Source organism: Erithacus rubecula (assembly GCF_903797595.1).
Source record: "Erithacus rubecula genome assembly, chromosome: 6".
NCBI classification, from domain to species: domain Eukaryota; kingdom Metazoa; phylum Chordata; class Aves; order Passeriformes; family Muscicapidae; genus Erithacus; species Erithacus rubecula.
This window is the reverse complement of record NC_136688.1, coordinates 49,535,499-49,554,903: the sequence shown is the minus strand read 5'-3', so window position 1 is coordinate 49,554,903 and position 19,405 is coordinate 49,535,499. Positions and strand designations below refer to the sequence as shown.

The 19,405-nt window shown below is 41.2% G+C and overlaps 1 protein-coding gene across 3 annotated transcripts in view; it reads left to right on the top strand.

The window, feature by feature from the left end:
• BEGAIN (brain enriched guanylate kinase associated) overlaps positions 1–19,405 on the top strand; it is a gene marked incomplete at its 5' end in the record, with an annotated part of 145,855 nt that overhangs the window by 32,643 nt on the left and 93,807 nt on the right. The window contains one exon of one of the 3 annotated variants that reach the window (XM_079308174.1): positions 1,626–1,654. In XM_079308174.1, coding sequence (XP_079164300.1) covers positions 1,626–1,654 — 29 coding nt within the window. Of the gene's footprint in view, positions 1–1,081; positions 1,655–19,405 lie in introns of those variants that run through there. The other 2 variants (XM_079308176.1, XM_079308175.1) reach the window with 2 other exon arrangements.

The window sequence follows — 19,405 nt, the reverse complement described above, 5'->3', positions numbered from 1 at the left end:
TTGGAGAGTTCATACCTGAGAGCCAAGCTGCAGACCCATGGCCTTGCCAGCAGCTTCTCATGGCCAGGGAGAAAGTCTCTTCTGATCAGCAGGCTGAACCTATTTCCTGCATACTACAGGATATGCAGGATTCAATGGAGAGACACAAATTAGAAAAAGCAATTATGGGTCCTTAGGTTACATTTTTAATCTCAAGATTCCACACACAACCTTGTGGTTCCAGCACAGTATTTATGTAATACCTGCTTACACAGCAAGGACCATGTGAACATGTATTGCATATGTTCCTGAGAAACTGAGGAGGGTTTTTCCTGCAGCTGGCTCACTGCCTACCAAGTTATGGTGAATGGCTAAAATCCCTAATGTTTGCCATCAGAAATTACCGTGCAAACACCAGCCTGACTGACAACTTCTCTAATGGGCAAATCAAAAGTAAATGAGAAAAAGGGAAGACAAGTGACCCATTGAAGAACCAACAATTTGTCATTTGGGATGTTTTATTAGGCAGTTTGACAAATTTCCTGCTGGATAACTGATTAAATTTACATTTCTCTATTTTTAATCTTTAATTTATTTCATGCTCAAATATGATTGTTAGCCATTAATCAATAAGGTTTAAACTGCTCATGATTAATGGCCAATGCTTTCAGTATAAATAAGAGATTCCGTGATGCTGGGATTTTTTTTGGCACCAGAGATTGCAGGATTGCTCCGAGTGCTCATTCCTTAGTTACAATAGAGCGAGACTGGGAGAAGTGATGAGATTCTGTGCTGTGCCAAAATGAAATGGGAGCACTTATTTAGGATCTGCGCGAGATAACGAATAGAAAAAGAAACCAAAGAGTTAACAAAGCTATGCTTTGGAGATAAGTGATTCTAGGCAAATTAATGAGTCTCCGCGCTATAGATAAGTGTGAATTTGCAGCATCTGTAGGTAAACCCAGGCGGATTGCCGGAGGGGGATTGCCGGCTCTGTGGGGATGGGGAAAGCCGAGCCCCGCAGGAGGGAGAACGGGCTCCCGGCGGCGGGGCAGCGGCAGCCGAAGGGTTAACCGGGCGCCTCCGCGTGTTGAGATGCTAATTGCCAAGACAGTGCACTACTTGAGGAAAGTGATTTGCTTACTCGCACCTCGCACGGAGGCGAGCCCGTCCCTCCGCCCGCCGGGTGAGGGCCGCGCTCGGGGCCGTGCGATGCAGGCGGCGCCCGTCCCCGCGGGCCCGGCCCGGCCCGGCCATGCCCCCCGCGCTCAGCGAGCGCCGCCGCACAACTTTCCCTGCCAAGCCCGCGAGGCTCACTAACCTGTTACTTGCTGCTGCTTGCTTTTTGCTTTTTTTTTTTTTTCCCTTCCTCTTTTTGCTTTTTCCCCTCCCCGTTTTCTGCCTGAGCGCTACAACTGAGTCATTCTGGTGCCCATGGCTCGTGGGCTTGCCGGGCTCCCTCTGCGCTCGCCTTCCTTCCCCCCTTCAGCCGGCGCTGCATTTTCGGCTGATGCAGACCTGGGGCTCGCTCGCCGCCGCTTCGTAGCCACTTGGCGAGAAGCATTCGGAAAGCCTTAACTATGCATAAATCTGCAGAGTGAATGTTTTCTTTCATTCACTTGCTCCTATTATTTGATTTCTTGTAGGCCTCTGCGGCAGAAATGGAGAAAATAAGGTAAGTGAGACAGTTTATTTACATCTCATTATGGAGAAGCAATGTTCTGTTGCACAATGCATAATACAGGCTCTGGGAAAATATTTTGCTTAATACCATCAGAGTAGAATACTGGATTGCATGATGATGCAAGGCAAGCTGTGCTTTAGAGACAAAAGAAAAGGAATGTGGTTGTTCTAGTAAATCTGTTTTGCAGGGATGTCAATTCAGAAAGCATGCTTTACACACAAACATGTTTTATTGCCAGATGCAGAGCATATTTGATTATATAAATGTTGTAGCCACTTGTCCATTTACTGCAAGAGCCTGGCATTCTGTTTAATGAGGAAAGTGGATCAATAATTCATGAAAAAGCTGAAGAAAATATAGGCTTGACTTCAAAGCATCTAATTAATGTGGTTTGTTTCAATATAGCACTGTAACATTGGTGTTCGATTTTTGTTTTATATTGTATACCAGCCGGATAAATCTTGTCTCCTCTGTGTTTAAAATGTTGTCATACTGTACCAGTTTCTAAGCACATCTCTCTGCTTTAAGCAAAAGGAGATGGGTTTTATAACATAAGTTTTCCATCTCATGTCCTAGTGCAAGTCTGTTTTGGGGGATATTGCTTTTGTGTATGTTGTTGAGAAAGAAAAATGAAAGAAGAAAGCATTCTAGCCCTTCTTAATAAATGAATTAAAAATAGTAAAAGCTTGTCTACTAACACATTATAAAGTGATAGGTAAGAGATGAACTTTCTACTACCGTTTAAATACTTTATGGAACTTCTTTTCATAATCAAATACACTGGCCATGATCTTAATTGGTTATATTGGACAAGCCTAAATTCCTTCTCTGAACCTGTAACTCTGGTTAGTGACAACTGTTGTCCAAGAACAACTTTTTAGATTCCTTCAGTTTGGAATGTCTGCCTTGAGTTATTAGAAATGCAGACAAGTTCTGAAATTCTAGAAATGACTGGGGAAGGAATGGCAAATATAAAACAGCAATTTTGTTGATCAAGTTCGAACAGTTTTTGATCAAGTGTTTAATGAATTCTGGGCTGGAAACAGAATCCTGTTTTTCTTCTGAGGCAAAGGAAGTTAAATCTCTTACAATGGACTTGAGGATTCATGTCCAAAACTTACTAAGAATGTATTTTTAAAGCACTTAACTCATACACTTTTATAAAGCCTGGTGACAACAGAAGTATTGTAACTTTTGTGCTGAAACAGAAATACTGTGCAATATATTATGGATTTTCACGTATTTAAGCACTATAATGTTAAAGCTGTGAGTTTTTCCTGAGTAATGCCTGAGCAAGTGCCTCGGTATGTGGACTGGTGTCTAATAAAAATTCCAAACAATCACCTATAGTATGCATACTTCTGTCATGAATGACTCTCTTAGAAGATGCAAGGGAATATATATTTACACTTTTGCTTGATAAACATGTGTGCACAAATGCAATCTAATACTTGCCATACTTTCCTGAGCATGCCTTGGCCTCTCCTTTTAGTCTTGCCTCTTTTGCAATAATGGGCTGCAGAGCCCAGGAGAACGAGCAGAACATAGTGAAGAAAAAGAAAGAATTTTGTATGATGAGAATAAACATTCATAAAGTTCCATTTTCCAAACACCACAATTTTGCAGCTGCCAGGCTTGCCAGTCTTTACCTCAGAACTCCCTGAGTACCACACAGATGGAAAAAGCTGACCCTGCCCCACTGAAATGAAGTAGGAGCTTCACTCTTAACTCCATAAAGAGAAGGGTCAGGTTCTCGCAGGAGTTTGTTAATGAAATTGTCTGTTAAAGATTCCTGTGTGCAGAAGTTGATTCTGGCAGAGGTTGGTCCCCATCACCCCAGCAGGTGTGAGGCCAATTCCAGACTCCCTGTGCTCCCCAGCACAGCAGCAAGCCAGGCTGGGGGGCTCCAGCAGCACCCAGTGCACTGCTGTGCCCCAAACTCTTCCAGGCTCCCTGTCAACAATCATTCTCTTGGATGCAAACTGACACAATCCTTGGCAGTTCAAGGAAACTATCTGGAGTGGTTATCTTAAATTGCTGGTAAACTCACAGCCTGGAGAGAATTAGATTATTTCTAAACTTATCAAAGTGTGGTAAAAAACAGGTAAAAAAAAAATTACCCTGTGTTTTAACCACAGTGGCTTCAGAGGGGTCATGAAGAGAAATAACCTGAAGCTAGGAGAAGAAGGAAAGAAACGAGAGGAAAATGGCAGGCTGGGAGGAAAGAGGTATTTTTTGTTATGCACAGAAACCAGTGTAACATGGAAAAGCCATTCCCACATGATATTTCATTGTGTTCTGCCCTATCTCCTGTGCCCAGCTCCTTCCCCACTCTTTTTTTGCTGCCAGCTGACAGTATGACATTCCACATCTCCTGGGATGGCCCAAGGACTAGGGGTCAGCCCACACCAGCTGTGGAGCTGGGGTGCATGGAGGGTACCAGGCTTCTGCAAGAGAGGGAGGAGAAAGGGTTCTGTAATGAGCAGAAACAAACCTTGGTAGAGAAACAGGATAGCAGGAGCAGGGTGCATAACCACAGGACAGTGAAGCCAGGCTGAACACAGAATTAGAGTAATAGAGGTTTGCATTCCACAGAGCTCTTCAAGAGAAGAAAGTCTTTCAAATAAGAAAAACAGGTGACAGTCCTTGGGAGCCCACAGGGCCAAGCATTTTATGAAGGCAGCTCTGTGAGCCTTTGGGTGAGCTGTGTACATTCTCCAGCCCAGGAGAGCCGGGAACAATTTGGGACATCCCCAAGGACTGAGGTAGCCAGGCCCATTCAGAGAGAGGGCTGAATGAAGGAGCTGAAAACTGATCCACCAATGGCTCATGTTTTGTTCAGCCATAAAACTCATTGAGCCAGGCAGCACAAGCAATATGAAATGCAAAGCCTTATTTTCACATTCCTTCACTGAGAATCTGTCCAGAACAATGTGATTCATCTCACGTACTGCAGCAATAATTCCCCTTGCAGACCAAGGAGCTGCTGTGACCTGCAATGTCACACGCTGTCCTTTTCAGCAGGGGCTTGCTGTGACAGAGTTATGTGTGGAAGGAGCAGTAGGAAGCAGAGGTGGGAGGTTGTCAGTATTTAGCCTGACACAGGGACACTTTCCTCTAGAAGTAGAAACATGTAATGTGGTGCTAAAACTTTGACTGAAAAGAATCAGTTCTTGCAATGAAGTCTTCTCACTATAAATGATTCTTAGCAGCACAGTGTTTATTACATTTCAAGGTACCAATCTATTAGGCAGAAGTACTAATCACAAACCTCTTGAGGATCTGCACTTATGTAGGTTGGCTGTGTATGGTTAGAGTCACTTTAAGCATTAATTACTACTGACTCCAACGTTTTAAATACAGTTTTTTGGATCTGGTTCTTTTTGATATCTACAAACAAGGACTGAAAATCTTAGTTAATAAAGTGAATTTCAAATATACCTATACTATCTTATTTTGACTCAGCAGTGTGCTATCTTTGGTGCATATATGCAAGAGAAGCACAAGCCTTCCAAGCCTGAGGCCTTCTAGATCTGTGGTGGCTGGCACATTAAATTGTCAGTACACTTGAAACTACTCCTTTAAGTCAGATTGAACCCACAGAATATTTAGATGTGCAAATGAAAGACCAGTTCCACTGCAACTCCAGTACAGACTCCTGGCAACTTTTTCTTTGCTTCTGTTCCATCCTGCTTGAAATGCTGGTTGTAATATTCAAACTTTCTAGGGAGGATGATGTAAGGTTTGGCAAAACAGAACTCTAGAAATATTTTATAAACACAAATATTGACCAGCTTCTCGGGTTTCTTACACTGAAAAGTATCTTGCTCCTCAGGAAATGTCCCTTAAAGAGACAGATATTGTTCAATAAAAGTTTTTTCTTCTTTTAGTACACTCCAAAAATTTCAGTGACAGTCCAGAAACTTTATAATCAATATTCTTAGTTCTAAGCTTTCAAAATCCACAACGGGCTGAACTGTATATCTAAAATACACAAAACAGGACACATTGTCACCATCACCAACTGCCAGGCTCACAGTGCCTCTAAGGAGGCTGAGTTTCCACTTTACAATATAATCATGGGATTCCTCAGCTTGAGGAACTGATGAGGATTACTTCATTTTGGTAGCATCAGTGGGGGCACTTTACTAATTACCCAGGGATCTCTGATAAAAGTGACCTGTGTCTCAAGGAACTTTTGAGGTAACATCTTCATTTCACTGTAGTCCTTGTTTCAGAACATATGAAAGCAAAGTGGTTTGTTTTGCACACACAGCTGGTAGTAAGTCAGCAGCTTGATCCAAGTCTCTCGAATTTTTAGACTTGGACTTTTCTCAAGCATGTTTGAGTTCATCTGTGGTAAGGAAGGAATATTTTCAAAAGGAACATCAGAGGCACATGCAGTTCTAGGGAAAAGCCTCTGCTGTGGTTTAGTGAAAATGTAAATACCTTCATAAATGCCCACCTGATCATGCTGCCTTCCTTGCACTTGGTATAAATATAGCCCTCTTCATATGCTAATGAACACACTGCAATTTCCTGCCATCCCCACCTTGTCCTTATTCCTCTCTCAGCCTGTATCTACATTAAATTTACCATACACTTGAACTCAAGGGGGGGATTTTTTTCCCAGAAAGTTAACCAACAAACATGGTTTACTTTACCCTAGGTCTGGTCTTCACATCCACAGCTGATATGCTGAGAGCCACTGCCTTGTACAGAAGCAAAATGCCACAGGACAGCAGCAGGGCTGTGCAAGAAGCAGCTCCACCATCTGCTCAGCAGTGTCTGCAGGCTCTAGTTGATGCAGGGATGTAAAACCCCAGCTGTGGACACACAAAGAGATGGAACAGGGCAAGCTCAGAAGAAACAGAGCATAGGGAAATGCTAGCATGAAAGGGCCATGAATTTGGGGTCATTAGAGGTGATGGTAAAAAAATCATCAAGCTGTGTGAATTTTGGGTGCATTTTGAAAGATGGAGAAGAAAAGGATAAGAAAGCCTCCTAAGATATTCAAACAGGTAAAACAGGTTTTCATTTTTCCTCTGTTTTGCAAGCTGTTTTTATCTGCCAGGGAGTCCCAGCAGCAGTGACAGCCCTGCAGTGCTGTTTTCAGCACATCTGGTCTGTTCATGCTGCCATCCAAGGTGTGATGCAGCTGAAGTACATGTCTCTCTCTCCCCCCGAGACTGTGCTCAGCTTTGAGTCTGGTGGTTGTCAGACATAGCAATGGAACAGTGGACACACTCAGATGTATTCACAGCCCCCAGGGGAACTATATCCCTGGAACTGGGATTGGTTGAGGCACAGAGCCATGCTGATCTGCCTATTCCAGCACCTCTGAGAATTTTGTTAGTGCTGTCAGAGGCACAGTATGCTTGTGCAGCTTATCACACCTAATTTCCACTATTACTATTCCCTATGCTAGTCAGTCAAACCAGGGCTACTGATTCAGCTGAAGAAGGAGTTCTGCTGCTATGCTGTCCTACAGTCCTGTGCCCAGAGCTTCTGTCTGCTGCTTGGAAGAGTGATCTAAAAAGGCAGTGATGTCAGGATGCAGGGAGCCATCCCCATCAGGTGATGTAACAAGTGTTGTGTTATAGCATCCTTTATTTCTAGACAAATACTGAGCGAATCAAAAGCATCCACCAAACAAGAAGCATGACAGAAACAGAGGGCAGAACAGATTCAAGTTGAATGAACCCAGGTAGAGCTGTGCAAAGTGGCCTGCAGGGACAAGTGGGAGATGAGCAAACATCTGAAGAGACCAAGGAAGTAGGTAGGAGTAGATGAGCCATGCCATCAGCCAGGAGCTGCAGTGAGTCATGGGGAAGAGGCTGGACCTCAGTGATGCCTAGCTTACAAATAATGTTCTGCCTCCCCCTTTCTTGCAAGGCAAAATGCATCACTGAGCAATGCCATGAGCTCCTCAGAAAATAAAAATAAATAAAAGCAGGCATTTTTGACAAATATTTAAGAGAAAAAAAAAAGAAAATTCCATTCTGTAGAGTGCGTGTGATTAGTTCAGAACTTTGTACCACAAGGAACAGAACTTATAGAACAGGGTTTTTTTTGTTGTTGGGCTCTCCCCCTTCAAATTCCAAACATACAATAATCCATGATTCTAAGAAAATCAAAGGAGGGAAAATTGGGTGCATCCCCTTTATTGCTTTAGGCTTCAGTTTATGTAAGCACTTTGACCAAAACTGCTGAGGGGTATGTGCTGAACACTGAAAGCAGCAACTTGTAAAGCAAACAGTGGCAGCCACTGCAGCAGGAACAAAACAATCTTATAAGCTGAAGAATGTAAGAGGTTTCACACTATGAACCCCAGAAGGTTCAAGGACAGTACAGTTTGTGAACTGCACTTGAGTGTGCTCTGTGGTGAAATCAAGTAGAATTTGAATGTTTGCTGCTGCTACAGCTCACAGGCTGATGAAAGAAAGGAGATAACTTGTCTGCAACACTTTATTACAGGCTTTTTGCAATTTCCAGCTCTGCTGCTGCTGGCATGGCTTAGGCAATTTAATTTACCAATCAATTCTTGATTTACACACAAGTGACTTTAGAATGCATTCAAATAAAAACTGTATCACCACATTTGATGCAGTGTTCTTTAAAAATCAAAAGTATCTGAAGTATATCAAGACTATTTAAGCTTTTCACATTGAAAATTTTAAAAGACTGAATTGTCTTTATGTTTTAGTGATGACCTAAAGCCAGCTTAGCATGAAGTACAATGTGCTGAAAAACAGGCAGTAGACAGTGAGGTGTAACCATGCTTTTTGGAACTCATGAATGTGAGATTTGTATATACAGAGCCCTCCAGCAGAACAGCAGAACATAAGTGCCTGTTGCCCCTTGAAGGATTTTTCTCATGTGTGTGACTGTCCTACTGCTCATGTGAACTGCACAACTGTTGTTATTCAACTCTTCCAGGAGAAGCAAGATCCACCTCACTGAACAGAGCAGAGTCACTGCTCCTATCTTGGTTTGTAGTAATGTTTGTACTGGGATGAAAGTGAGGGCCTCCATGTCACATGCAGCTATATCCTTCCTTAAAGCATTAGTTTCTTCACCTATGTATTTTTTAAGCTCTGAAAATCATTGAAAAATCAAACTGTCATCCTGAACTTGCCCACCTGTCACCGTGTCAGCAAAACCCCAACTTGAGAAGTTGTGTTCAAGTGAACATATACACACAACTCATGCAGCAGACTTGCATCTAAGAGTGCAAGCAGTATTTGAGCAGCATGTTGTTGGCAAAGCAGTGGCTGACTGACTTACATGACATACTAGGACATCATGACTACACAAATGTCATTTCAGCTGTTCAGAGCAAAATGCAAATTTTTGCCACCACGCCTTGATTCTTCCCATTTTCAAAATAAGGAGGAGAAAGAGGAGGAGGATGTTGAAGAAGAAAACAGGAGCTTCAAACTTTTTTGGGAACTGAGGTCTTCAGAGAGTCACTGCTGTTCTACACAGACCCTCATGCTCACAAGAAGCTGTCATGACTCAGCAGCTCCAAATTGCTCCCTTCTGTTCAAGACCAGTTTTGTGTCCATGTCAGAGCAAAGGGCCTCAGCTTCCATATCAATCAGGTCAAGCAAATGAGCTCATTTTATGTTTCTGTTGGCTGTAACTGCCATTTAGACAAAAGGATCAGCTTAAGGAATTGCTCTATTTTTAAGGCTTTCCAAGAACTATACTGAAATTCCCAGCAATGAATGGCTACTTAGTCTTTTCCCTTGACATCACCCAAGAGCTCATTCTTGCAGCAGGCAATTTGAAGAGAGAAGCAATCAGCACTCCCCTTTTCTGTGCTTTCTAGTTTGAAAAGTGTTAAATCTTTCTGTTGCTATTTAACTCAGGGATGCTGGTTTAACCAAGGTATTGCACAAATTAACACAGTATTCAATGCTTCACCTGTACAGAGTAGTCTACAGATAAAAAAAGAAATTGCCTATATATCTGCATAATTGGTCTTACTGCTCAGAACTTCTACAGATGTAGGTGTTGGCAATTACATTTAAGTAGCACTAAATCTGTGGCACGTGACTTTGCATGTTATTTAACTAAGTTTGTACTTGTTATGTTACTTGCCCTTTGAGATATGATTTCCCCTTTTTATGAAGCCTATCTCTGTCCTGTAACAAGGAAGAACTATTTTCAAGGAGTTAATCAGAAACAGTCCAGACCAAGGTGTACCAAGTACGCCCTAACATTTAAAGCAGATCCATGAGTGGATGAAATATAAATATTTTGCAGCTCTGCCCAATATTCTTATCAATTCAGTGTGGAGCTAAAAACGAGGTACATTCATGGACAGAAACTCATCCTTAATGATGAGGCAAGTGCTGTTTTCTGTAGGGAAATTGAATTTTTGAGGCTACATTCAAACAATCTATAGCACTGAAACAGTTCTGTTGGAATTCCAAATAAACTGTAGTTTATTTTTAACTCTCAGCTTATGAATAAAAATGATGCTTTTATTTGTATTTGCATTCAGATTTAGATTGATAAGAGACCAAGAAATAAGGAAGGAAAGATTGAGTCAAATACTCTGAAGACTGGGTACAAATGAGAAAAACAGCAAACTAGCCCAAAGCAGTGCAAGTAGAGTGATGAAAGATAGAGCAGCAGTAATATTTAAGTAATTACTTGGAAAGAAGCAGCACACCTCAACACACAGAAAAATGTGGTTGTCCCAGTCACAAACTAACCAGGAAGTTTGTACACAAGCCTGAACTATCCTCTGGCCAACTCCTTTCCAGTCTGAATTCACAGACAGGCTGCTGCTACAAGGGGTGCATGATTGGCCTGGGTTATTCTTGTCCAAATCTGCATCTGGCCCTCAAATCCCACTCTGCCATCTCCTTGGAACCCTGCAAACACAGTGCTGGGCAGAGCCACATGGGCAGGAAACACCTGGGGTCTCGAGCCACATCAGCAGCGTGACCCTGACAAGTCTGAACCTCTCCAGTTCCAGTTCTGAGCCTTCACAAGCCTTTTGGAAAATAAATACATTTCCTGGCTTGTCCCTGTCCTTGCTGTAGCAATGTCACCAAGTGTGGTAGGCATGGGGGACAGGTTTCCAGAGAGATTTTCAGCCCACCCTTCAAGACATGGTCTAGGATAGCCCAGTTAATGCCAGTCTTTGCTCTGGAGCCCCTAGATGTCTGACAAGCTTGCAGAGGTCCCCAGGTCAATAGGGCTGATGAAGGTAATGTGAATGATGGAATTTTCTGTTTTCTCACTTGTGGAAAGCAAAGCAGTGCCCTTGCTCTGCAGCTACTACTGCAGAACTAGTGCAGCCCCCTTGCCAAAATGACATTCCCAGCAGTGGAGTCTCTCAAATCATATTTTCATGTTTTTTTGGTCCTATTTTATTTCTTTAAGAGATGCTGACAGTGTCTTTACATCAAATGTTTTGTATTAAACTCTTTCACTGCAGAAGGGACCAAGGGCAGGAAGCCTCTAGGAGATACATGGTAGACCACAGATCCACATGAAGGAAGGACCAAGAGTCTTGGCATTTCCATGAAGAAGGTTAATTAGGCCTTGGTATAACTCAAAGGGTAACTCTGGCAACACACCATAGGAGCAGGAGAGTGAAGAAATGAGTCATAGGTAGAGACTGACGTGAGTCTCTTTGGGACAAATTTAGTTGACCTATACTGTTCAGCAACAAAGCAACTTCCCTCCCTCCCTGCTCCACTTCCCTCCTTCTCAATCTACAAGAGAAATCACAACCTGAAAGTCATGATATTTTTTTTCTGAAAAATTAAAAATGCATTAATTATAGCACTATAGCTGACAAATGTCAGTTCAGAGTATCAAAGCTGTATTGCCTCCTGCATATGATGCAAAAGAGTTCTAGACGATGGTAACTTCTGAAAACAACATTTTTTTTCTCCACCCTGACAAATCTGCTGATGCAGAGTTTTACAGTAACTGTAGACTTCAACTTGCTTTCCTATAACTGTGTTATGCTTTTTAAATTGATAAAGCCTCAGCAGATTCACTTACTAGAACTGACGGGCTTCACATGCTGTGAGCTTCTGGAGGGTTTTCTTTACAAACTAGAACTGAATATCAACTAAATGCAAAAGAAAAAATCTCCAAGAGAGATGTCCCATTAATTTCAGCACACAATGACTTGGAGCTGTTTGAGAAAAACAGTGTTAATCTAGACAGTTTGGCTCAATATACTTTGCTTTTAAGAACATTTATTTTCATCTAAAAACATTACTTTTTAATGCAGTGATTACCCTCCCATGTCCCAATGTGGAAAACAACTTTTATTATAACATAGGAATGTGAAGCAAGCAAGCATCATTTTACTTGGACTCAATGAACAGGGAAAGTTTGAGTTGCAGTTTTGATAGTAAAATTTTAATGAATGCTTTTCAGTAACACAATGTGGACTGGACTTGTTTATTGTGGCTTTGCAGTTACTTGGCATTCTCATTTCCATCCCCCAAAGAGAAGTCCAATTCCTAAAGCAGTAAAAACAAAGTCTACTAGGATTTTCATCTCAAGGTTCCTATGGCACTGAACTACTAATTACCATGGCAGGCAGAGCAGACAGTTCTGATCAAATTGCCAGCCTGGATTTGTAGACCATCCCATCTCCTTATTCATGATCTCTATAGGCACGATATTGGGAAACATCTGAAGATATAAATAGGCATAGATATGTTTGCATGCTGAAGTCTAAGTAACTGAATGAATCCATTAGTGCATCCTTGGAGGACTCCAATTTTTTCCCAGAACTGCAACTACTTTTTGAGTGTTATCAACCTCATTATGCATAGATTAGCTACATTACATATTGGTTTGCACAGACCACACAGAAGCTGAAGAGCTCACTACAGTTTTTGCAGAGAGATTAATGTAACTGGAAAGAGACTCAAGAAAACAACACATTCTTTTTTTCTAAAAGGCTATGTATTTATACTTTTTTTACATTCATGTAAACAATAAAGCATTCACATGATACTCCTGTCGTTAATATCCTGAGTGTTTCCAGCTATAAATCTGCATTCATGCACCCATAGTTGGCATACAGCTGCAGAATGGATTTATGACAAAAATTGTTTCCTTATGCTTTTGTTGTGAGCCACTGAATTGGAGACTGGTTAGCTGCAACTTTCACAATGACAGAAGGCATTATTATTAACAGCAGAAACAGTAAAATCAACAAAAACTATTATCCCCTAACTAGTGGGGATAGATTTTTTTTTTTTGTAGAAAGCTCTTAGCTGCATTTTCTATTCTTACCCTGGCTACTTTTTTCAGCAGTAGAAATTAGGGCATTGGCTTGCACAGTCATTGCCAAATTTAAGGGCAATTATGCAATGAAAAGAGGAAGTATGAGAGGTCAGAGATTGTACCTCTGCTTGAAATGCAGGTGGTGAAGATGCTGCCATGAGTGAGTTGAAAATATGGACCGAGGTCCAAAGATTTAAAGCCTCTGGTGGTCTTGCTCTGCAGACACAGGTTGCAACCACAGACATTAGGATACTCTCTGAAGTACTGTCAAAGTTCAAGGGATTTCCTTCTTTCATTTTCTTTCTTTCTTTTTCGAGCATAAAGTCACAAATTACCATCTCCTCACAGAACACTCACCACCCTTTCCAGAGTAATGAAGAGTTGGAGTTAGAAGCTGGCAATCTTTCATGGGCAATGTGTCAGACTGTATTTTTTGTTCCTAATTTAGTTTAAACATGTTGGTAGACAGCATTGAGAAGCTGAGTGCCATTGCCTCTCACAGATGCTTCTATGAAGATGCTGTAGATCCCAAATCCCAGCTCTATGCTGACCCTGTCAGATTAGCAGAAATCCCCTGATGTCAGCAGATCACTGGGAGCCCTTTAGAAGGAAAATTTTATAAATATGCAGAATACTGCTTCTATTTTTTTCCCCTGACTCACTCATTCTGCATCGCTTGACATTTTAACATATTGCCATATTAACCACCAAAAGTCTGATCTATGAGCATGACTTCAAACATGTATTTACAAGAGCAGAGATGCAGTGGCATATGGACCACCAGCTGGTGAGAAGTAAGAATGGTACTTTGTGGAGCTTGAGTCACTAAGTAAATTTAAAAAAAAAATACACAAAACATCTCTACAGTCAAAAAGTTAGAGACAAAAGCTTGGTTTCTTCAAACTGGAGTACTTTGAAAGGAGAACTGCAACAAGGCCGGTACCAAGAAAGCACAAAATCTGGAGGCATTAAATAAACTAGAAGGTATGTTGTTTATTATAAGAGGTATGTGCAAACAAGATGCTTCCTGCTAAGGCTGTAAGAAATAGTACCATAGAGGGAGTGATGTGAGACAGAAAAAAAGGGTGATGACAGTCTGTTCCTCTGGAACAGGAGGAATAAAAATCACTTTCAGACTGAGGGTGACACTGGGGAAGTGTCTTTTTCACTGAGGTCATAACCACCTACACTCAAATGCAGAAGTCTCCAGCCTTTCTCCCCACCTCTTCCCAGTCTTGTGTGTTTTTCCCATGTGTTTCCCACCCATTTGCCTTCTGGAGGGATTCTCCTTCTGCTCCATCAATAACGTCACCCTTTCCCTCCCTAAATGTTGAGTTAGGTTTGAGTTAGGTCTGCAGAACATTAGCCTCTGGTATATTTCCCACCCCAGCAGTTTTTAAGAGATTAATCTCTTATTTAATCACCTCAGCTTGAGTGCTTCCAGGAAGTAGTGTGCTCTTTCTCATCCTGGCTTTGACCCTCAGACTATTATTTTTCACCATATTTCTCCAGAAACAGCTGAAAACTCCATGCCTAAGGGACATGCAACTTTAACAAAGATTATCTAACTTCAGAGGCTGAGGTCTACTTTTCTGCTTTAATGCCAGTTTATTTCATTATCCTTTTCACTTTTGCTGTTTCCCTTGAAGCCCAGGTGAGGAGAAACCCAGGTTCCATGGGGCAGCTCTGCAGTCTCTGTTTGCTGTGCTGCCAACCACTGGTCCCCTTCACCTGTGATCCTGTGCCAGCCCAGGAGTTGTTCTGTGGCTTTCTCAGAGCCTCAGAGAGATGCAAGAAAAGGGAGACTCCTGCAGTTCCAGCAATGCAGCTGATAATCAGAAGCTGTTTTTCAATAACTGAGAATTTTTTGGAGAAAGTAGTAAACAAAGAAGAAAAAAAAGAACGCATTTTGGCAAGGGGAAGATTCATAGATAAACTTTTTTTTTTTTTTTTTTTTTTTATGGGGAAGGGAGATAGAGAAGGAAAGGCTTGTTCCTTCAAAAAAAAAAAAAATAGAATATTGTCTGGGGACTATTAAATAACAATATAACTAATTACCAAGATAATTTTCTTCACGCTGGAGCACCAAACAGCTGAAATACAGAAGCTGCTGAGAGCACTTACTATAGTAAATTACTGAAATGCTTCTCATGGTTTATTTTGCTGAATTAGGGTACCAAAAGGAGTGTGTTACATTATTTTTCTATTGACTCTTCCACTTGTGATTATTTATTATTAGATGCATAAGTACAAATCTGACAGGAAGGTCAAGTTACTAATGGTTCCTGTCAGCTGTACTGCATTATTGGCCCTGTGAAGGTAGACACATGGTTTACCTGCATAATAAGAGTGATGAGAGTGATCATCAGAGTACTTGAATATTAGTCATATTAAAAAGCCCTCTAAACTAGCATGCAAAGCATTCACATTGTAAATGTTGTATTGGAATTGTAATGTAAAGGAAATAAAAAACCATATTTTTTCCCTGCCCTTCTCTGAACAAAGAGCAGAAGCTCAGCAGCAAGAAAAAGAAATCTAAAATCATTGTTTTCACTGTGTAGGTTTGTTTGACCAGCAAAGGAACTTTGGCACTTCTAGATGTCATCACTATCTCAGGAACCCTCTGAGGCTCCTGCAAGTATTTCTCTCTTCTTAAAGCAAGGCTGAGAATGGCTGAGTGACTTCTCCAAGTTCTTTGAGGGATTTCTGTCAAAGCCAAGAGACCACACGCAGGGATTTTTTTTTTTTTTTTTTTTTTTTTGTAATAAGGTATAGAGGGTAGAGAACATAGTATAAGAAAGCAAAGTTCTTGCTCCAGGAGCAGAATAACAATTTCTGAAATTAGTTTCAATCTGCCAAGGAGCAGGGGCAAGTTCCAAAGCAGAACATTCCTCAGCCAAATCAAAATGCTTATGGAACTGCTCCTTCTTCCTTGTCACACAAATTATTTCAAAAAGACAGTTTTCCGTCTCATTTCCTCTGCAGAGCAGAGAACCCTAGTGTGGAAGGATCCAGATACAAAGACTTGTTCTTAACTTGACCCAAAACACAACCCACCCCCACAAAACCAGTGCTACTCATTGCACAGATACAGGCTCCTCACATCACTTCAGGATACTGGAGAAGCAGCACTGCATATACTCTTGCAAGAAAAGTGTTGTTAGCAGTGTCCTAAATCCACCACCAGTGTGAGTGGACTCATCTGCTTTCAGATCAAAATAGTTACTGTGGTTTCTATGGGTAATCTTCAGGATGATTTATTTCAATGTTTTCCTGGGCATTAAAAAAGGTCATCCAATAAGGAATAAAAACAGTGTGAGATGAAGGCAATTACCATGACTTCAGTTTCAATAGTGGAGTTCTCTCCCCCTCTTCCCAACACCTTTCAACTTCAGGGAGATAAGCCCAATTCTAGCTACCATTTCTGTGCCCTTTTCAGTTTATGGTAATTGCTGTTGTGTAGCATCACAGCTCTGGGGCCTCTGCTCTATCCTTCCCCCCATTTTGTGCAGGCAGGAGGAGAATTTTCTTTTGATTTATTCTTCTAATAGCTTCAATGATGTCAGAATATTAGAACTGCATATTATCTAAAGGTTGCTTTGCAAATTCACTTTAAATGAAAATGTAACTTTCCAGTCATTAATGCACTGAAAGAAGTTGTGGTTAAAGGAGGAGATGGATGGTTTGGAAGCTTATCCATTACATTTAAAAGCAAATTATCAGTGACAGAATCTAGGTGAAACAGGCAGCAGAAGAAATGAAAAGACAGATTGAGATATCAATCAAAGAGACTTTCAGATCCTTTTATTTTTTTGCAGAGATGACTAGAATAGGCATTTAGAGGGATGTAACAAAGCAAAAACAGTATTCTGCCATGTGGGAAAAACTGAGGTGTTTTTGCTGCCCAGCCACTCACCAGGAGAGCAAAAAAGCAGAAGTGGATATTGGCAGAAATCTGGAGATGCCACAGGACACACCACACAGAGGGGGAAGAGGGAATTTTGTATCCAAGCTGGAAGCATCTTTGCAGGGAAATTCTTGAAGCAGACTAGTTTAAGAAAAATACTTTATTTCTCAAAAAAATAATGCAAAGAGATGCTGCACATTTCTCATAGGGGATTTAGGATTTCAAAGACTGTATGGATGTTGCCTTTAATATTTTTAGGCCTCAGTTTTCATCTGTGAAATGGGAATGGTGGAGAGCTCTTTTTGAGTCTAAAAAGACAACATGAAGTAAGGATATAAAAAGCTATGAGGCACCTCCATCAAGTGGTTATCTAATTCAAATATACAGGTGCAAGCAGCACAAGAGACTTTATTGATTAATAGGACACCAGAGGAAGATTCAGATCTGCAGATGACTCATTGAATAAGAGTTAATATTTGCTATTTGATTCTATGTCATTAAGAGATCTTAAGTTACTTCAGTCTTCATTAGACAAATAAGGCATTGCAGTGGTTTGTGTAGTTCTTCACATCTGAAGTTGCACTCTTTGCTTTGACTTGGAAAGAAACAGAGCATTTTATTTTTTCTGACCCTTGCATCTTTCGCTCCCATTCTCAGAAGTGCTGTTTGGACTCTAAGCTCTGCATTATAAACTGCATTCTTGATATGGATCTCCCATATTTAGGTGCAGTGATTGTTCAGAGGACTCTCCAGCTGGGTAGCAAGACTATTTGAGTGCTAATATAGTGATTGTAAAGAATGGGACATCAGCTCCCATTTTAGAACATAAATCTTGGCAAGTTTGAATGGGGTATATTCAAAAGGGAACAAATGGACATTTTCAGCATGTAATTTGAAACAAAGCATTCAGCACTTACATGAATAAGCTCAGCAACTGCAGCACCCCTAGCCCAGTGTCTGAGAGCCTGTGGGTGTCAGTTCCAAGCCCAAAGCCATCAAGCAGCAGGGGAGAGCTCCTGGTCCTGGGGTTCTGCAGTGGGAATCTTGCACCCCATGTCCCTTTTCTGTAGGTTCAGGTTTCAGTTTAGGCAATCACTTGCCTTTCTTCCTTTATCTGTGGCTCCCAGACAACCCCAGCTTCTTATGGCTTCCAAGAGGAAAACTGTACCAGCAATGCATCTATTCAAGTGTCAGGCTTGGGTACATTGTACATATATCTGTGTAGGCACATCCATTTCCAGCTGCTGAGTCTTCCTAAAATACATTTTGAAAAGTTCTCCCTAAAATTAATGTTAAGCAGAGCTGCTAGACTTGCAATACTAGAAGTAAGCTTTATCTTTCCAACTGAGAGAGTTAAAAAAAGAAAACAAACAAAAAAAAAAAAACGTGTGGAGTTGAAAAAAGTGACTTGCAGATCAGGCTGCTTTTCCTCAGAAGTGAGCACCTTGCCTGCTTGTGGCAGTTTGGTCTAGCAGAGAAAGTGTCGTGCATCAAATTAAAGGATATTGAAGGAGACAGGATTGGAATGAGAATGAATAAATGTTGCAGCTGCACTGGGAAGACCTATAAAACACACAAGGGGAACAATTATTGTCTCCTGACCATTCCTGCAGTACACCAGTGATGATACTAAAGCACAAAAACTAAACTGGATTTTCTACTGCAGGCTACAGACATGCCTCCTCCTTAGTCCTGCAGTGAAGAAGTTTTTCATTAATGGAAAAAGTAAGGATGCCCAACTTTCACTGTGCAGCAGCTATTAAAGACACTGGGAGACAAGCATACAGTGATTTTTTTCTGATTCCCATTCTAGTAGTGCCACCATCAATGTCTGCATACTTATATCCTAGCAATCACCTCTATCATGAACTGGACAGCCAACTGCACCAAGGTCCCACAATAAGAGAGTTGCTCCCCTTTCTTCAGCAGGAAAAAAGAGCCATCAGCCAGGCAGAAACTATTAATAATGCCAATGAAGAAAACAAGAAGCAAGCTTAACACCAGATAAACCCTTCTGGAAGGCTAAATGTGTTCAATTAGTCACAGCATATAGTCATGAGCATGTCCTCTTGGAGAGAGAAATGCTGAGAGAGCTGGGTTTGTTCAACCTGGAAAAGAGAAGGCTCCAGGGAGACTTGCAGCTTTCCAATAGTTGGAGGAGGCTTATAAGGAAAAGGGGGACACACTGTAAGATTAGTTGCGAGAAGACAAGGGAAAATGGTTTTAAGCTTAAAGAGGGTGGGTTTAGACTAAAAAAAATTAAATTGTTCCTTAAAGGAATTTTTTTTTTTTTTATTACAAGGATGTTGGTGAAACATTGGCAGAGATTACCCAGAGAGGTAGACATCCCATCCATGGAAACATCCAAGGTCTGGTTGGATGGGACTCTGGACATACTGATCTAGTTGAAGATGTTCCTGTCCATTGCAGGGGCTTTGGTTGGATTAGATGACCTTTAAATGTCTCATCCCAACCAAACTGTTCTGAGATTCTATGTCTACACAAAAGGCTAAGCAAGAATTACTCCACTTAAACTTTCTACTAGAAATTGCAAGGCA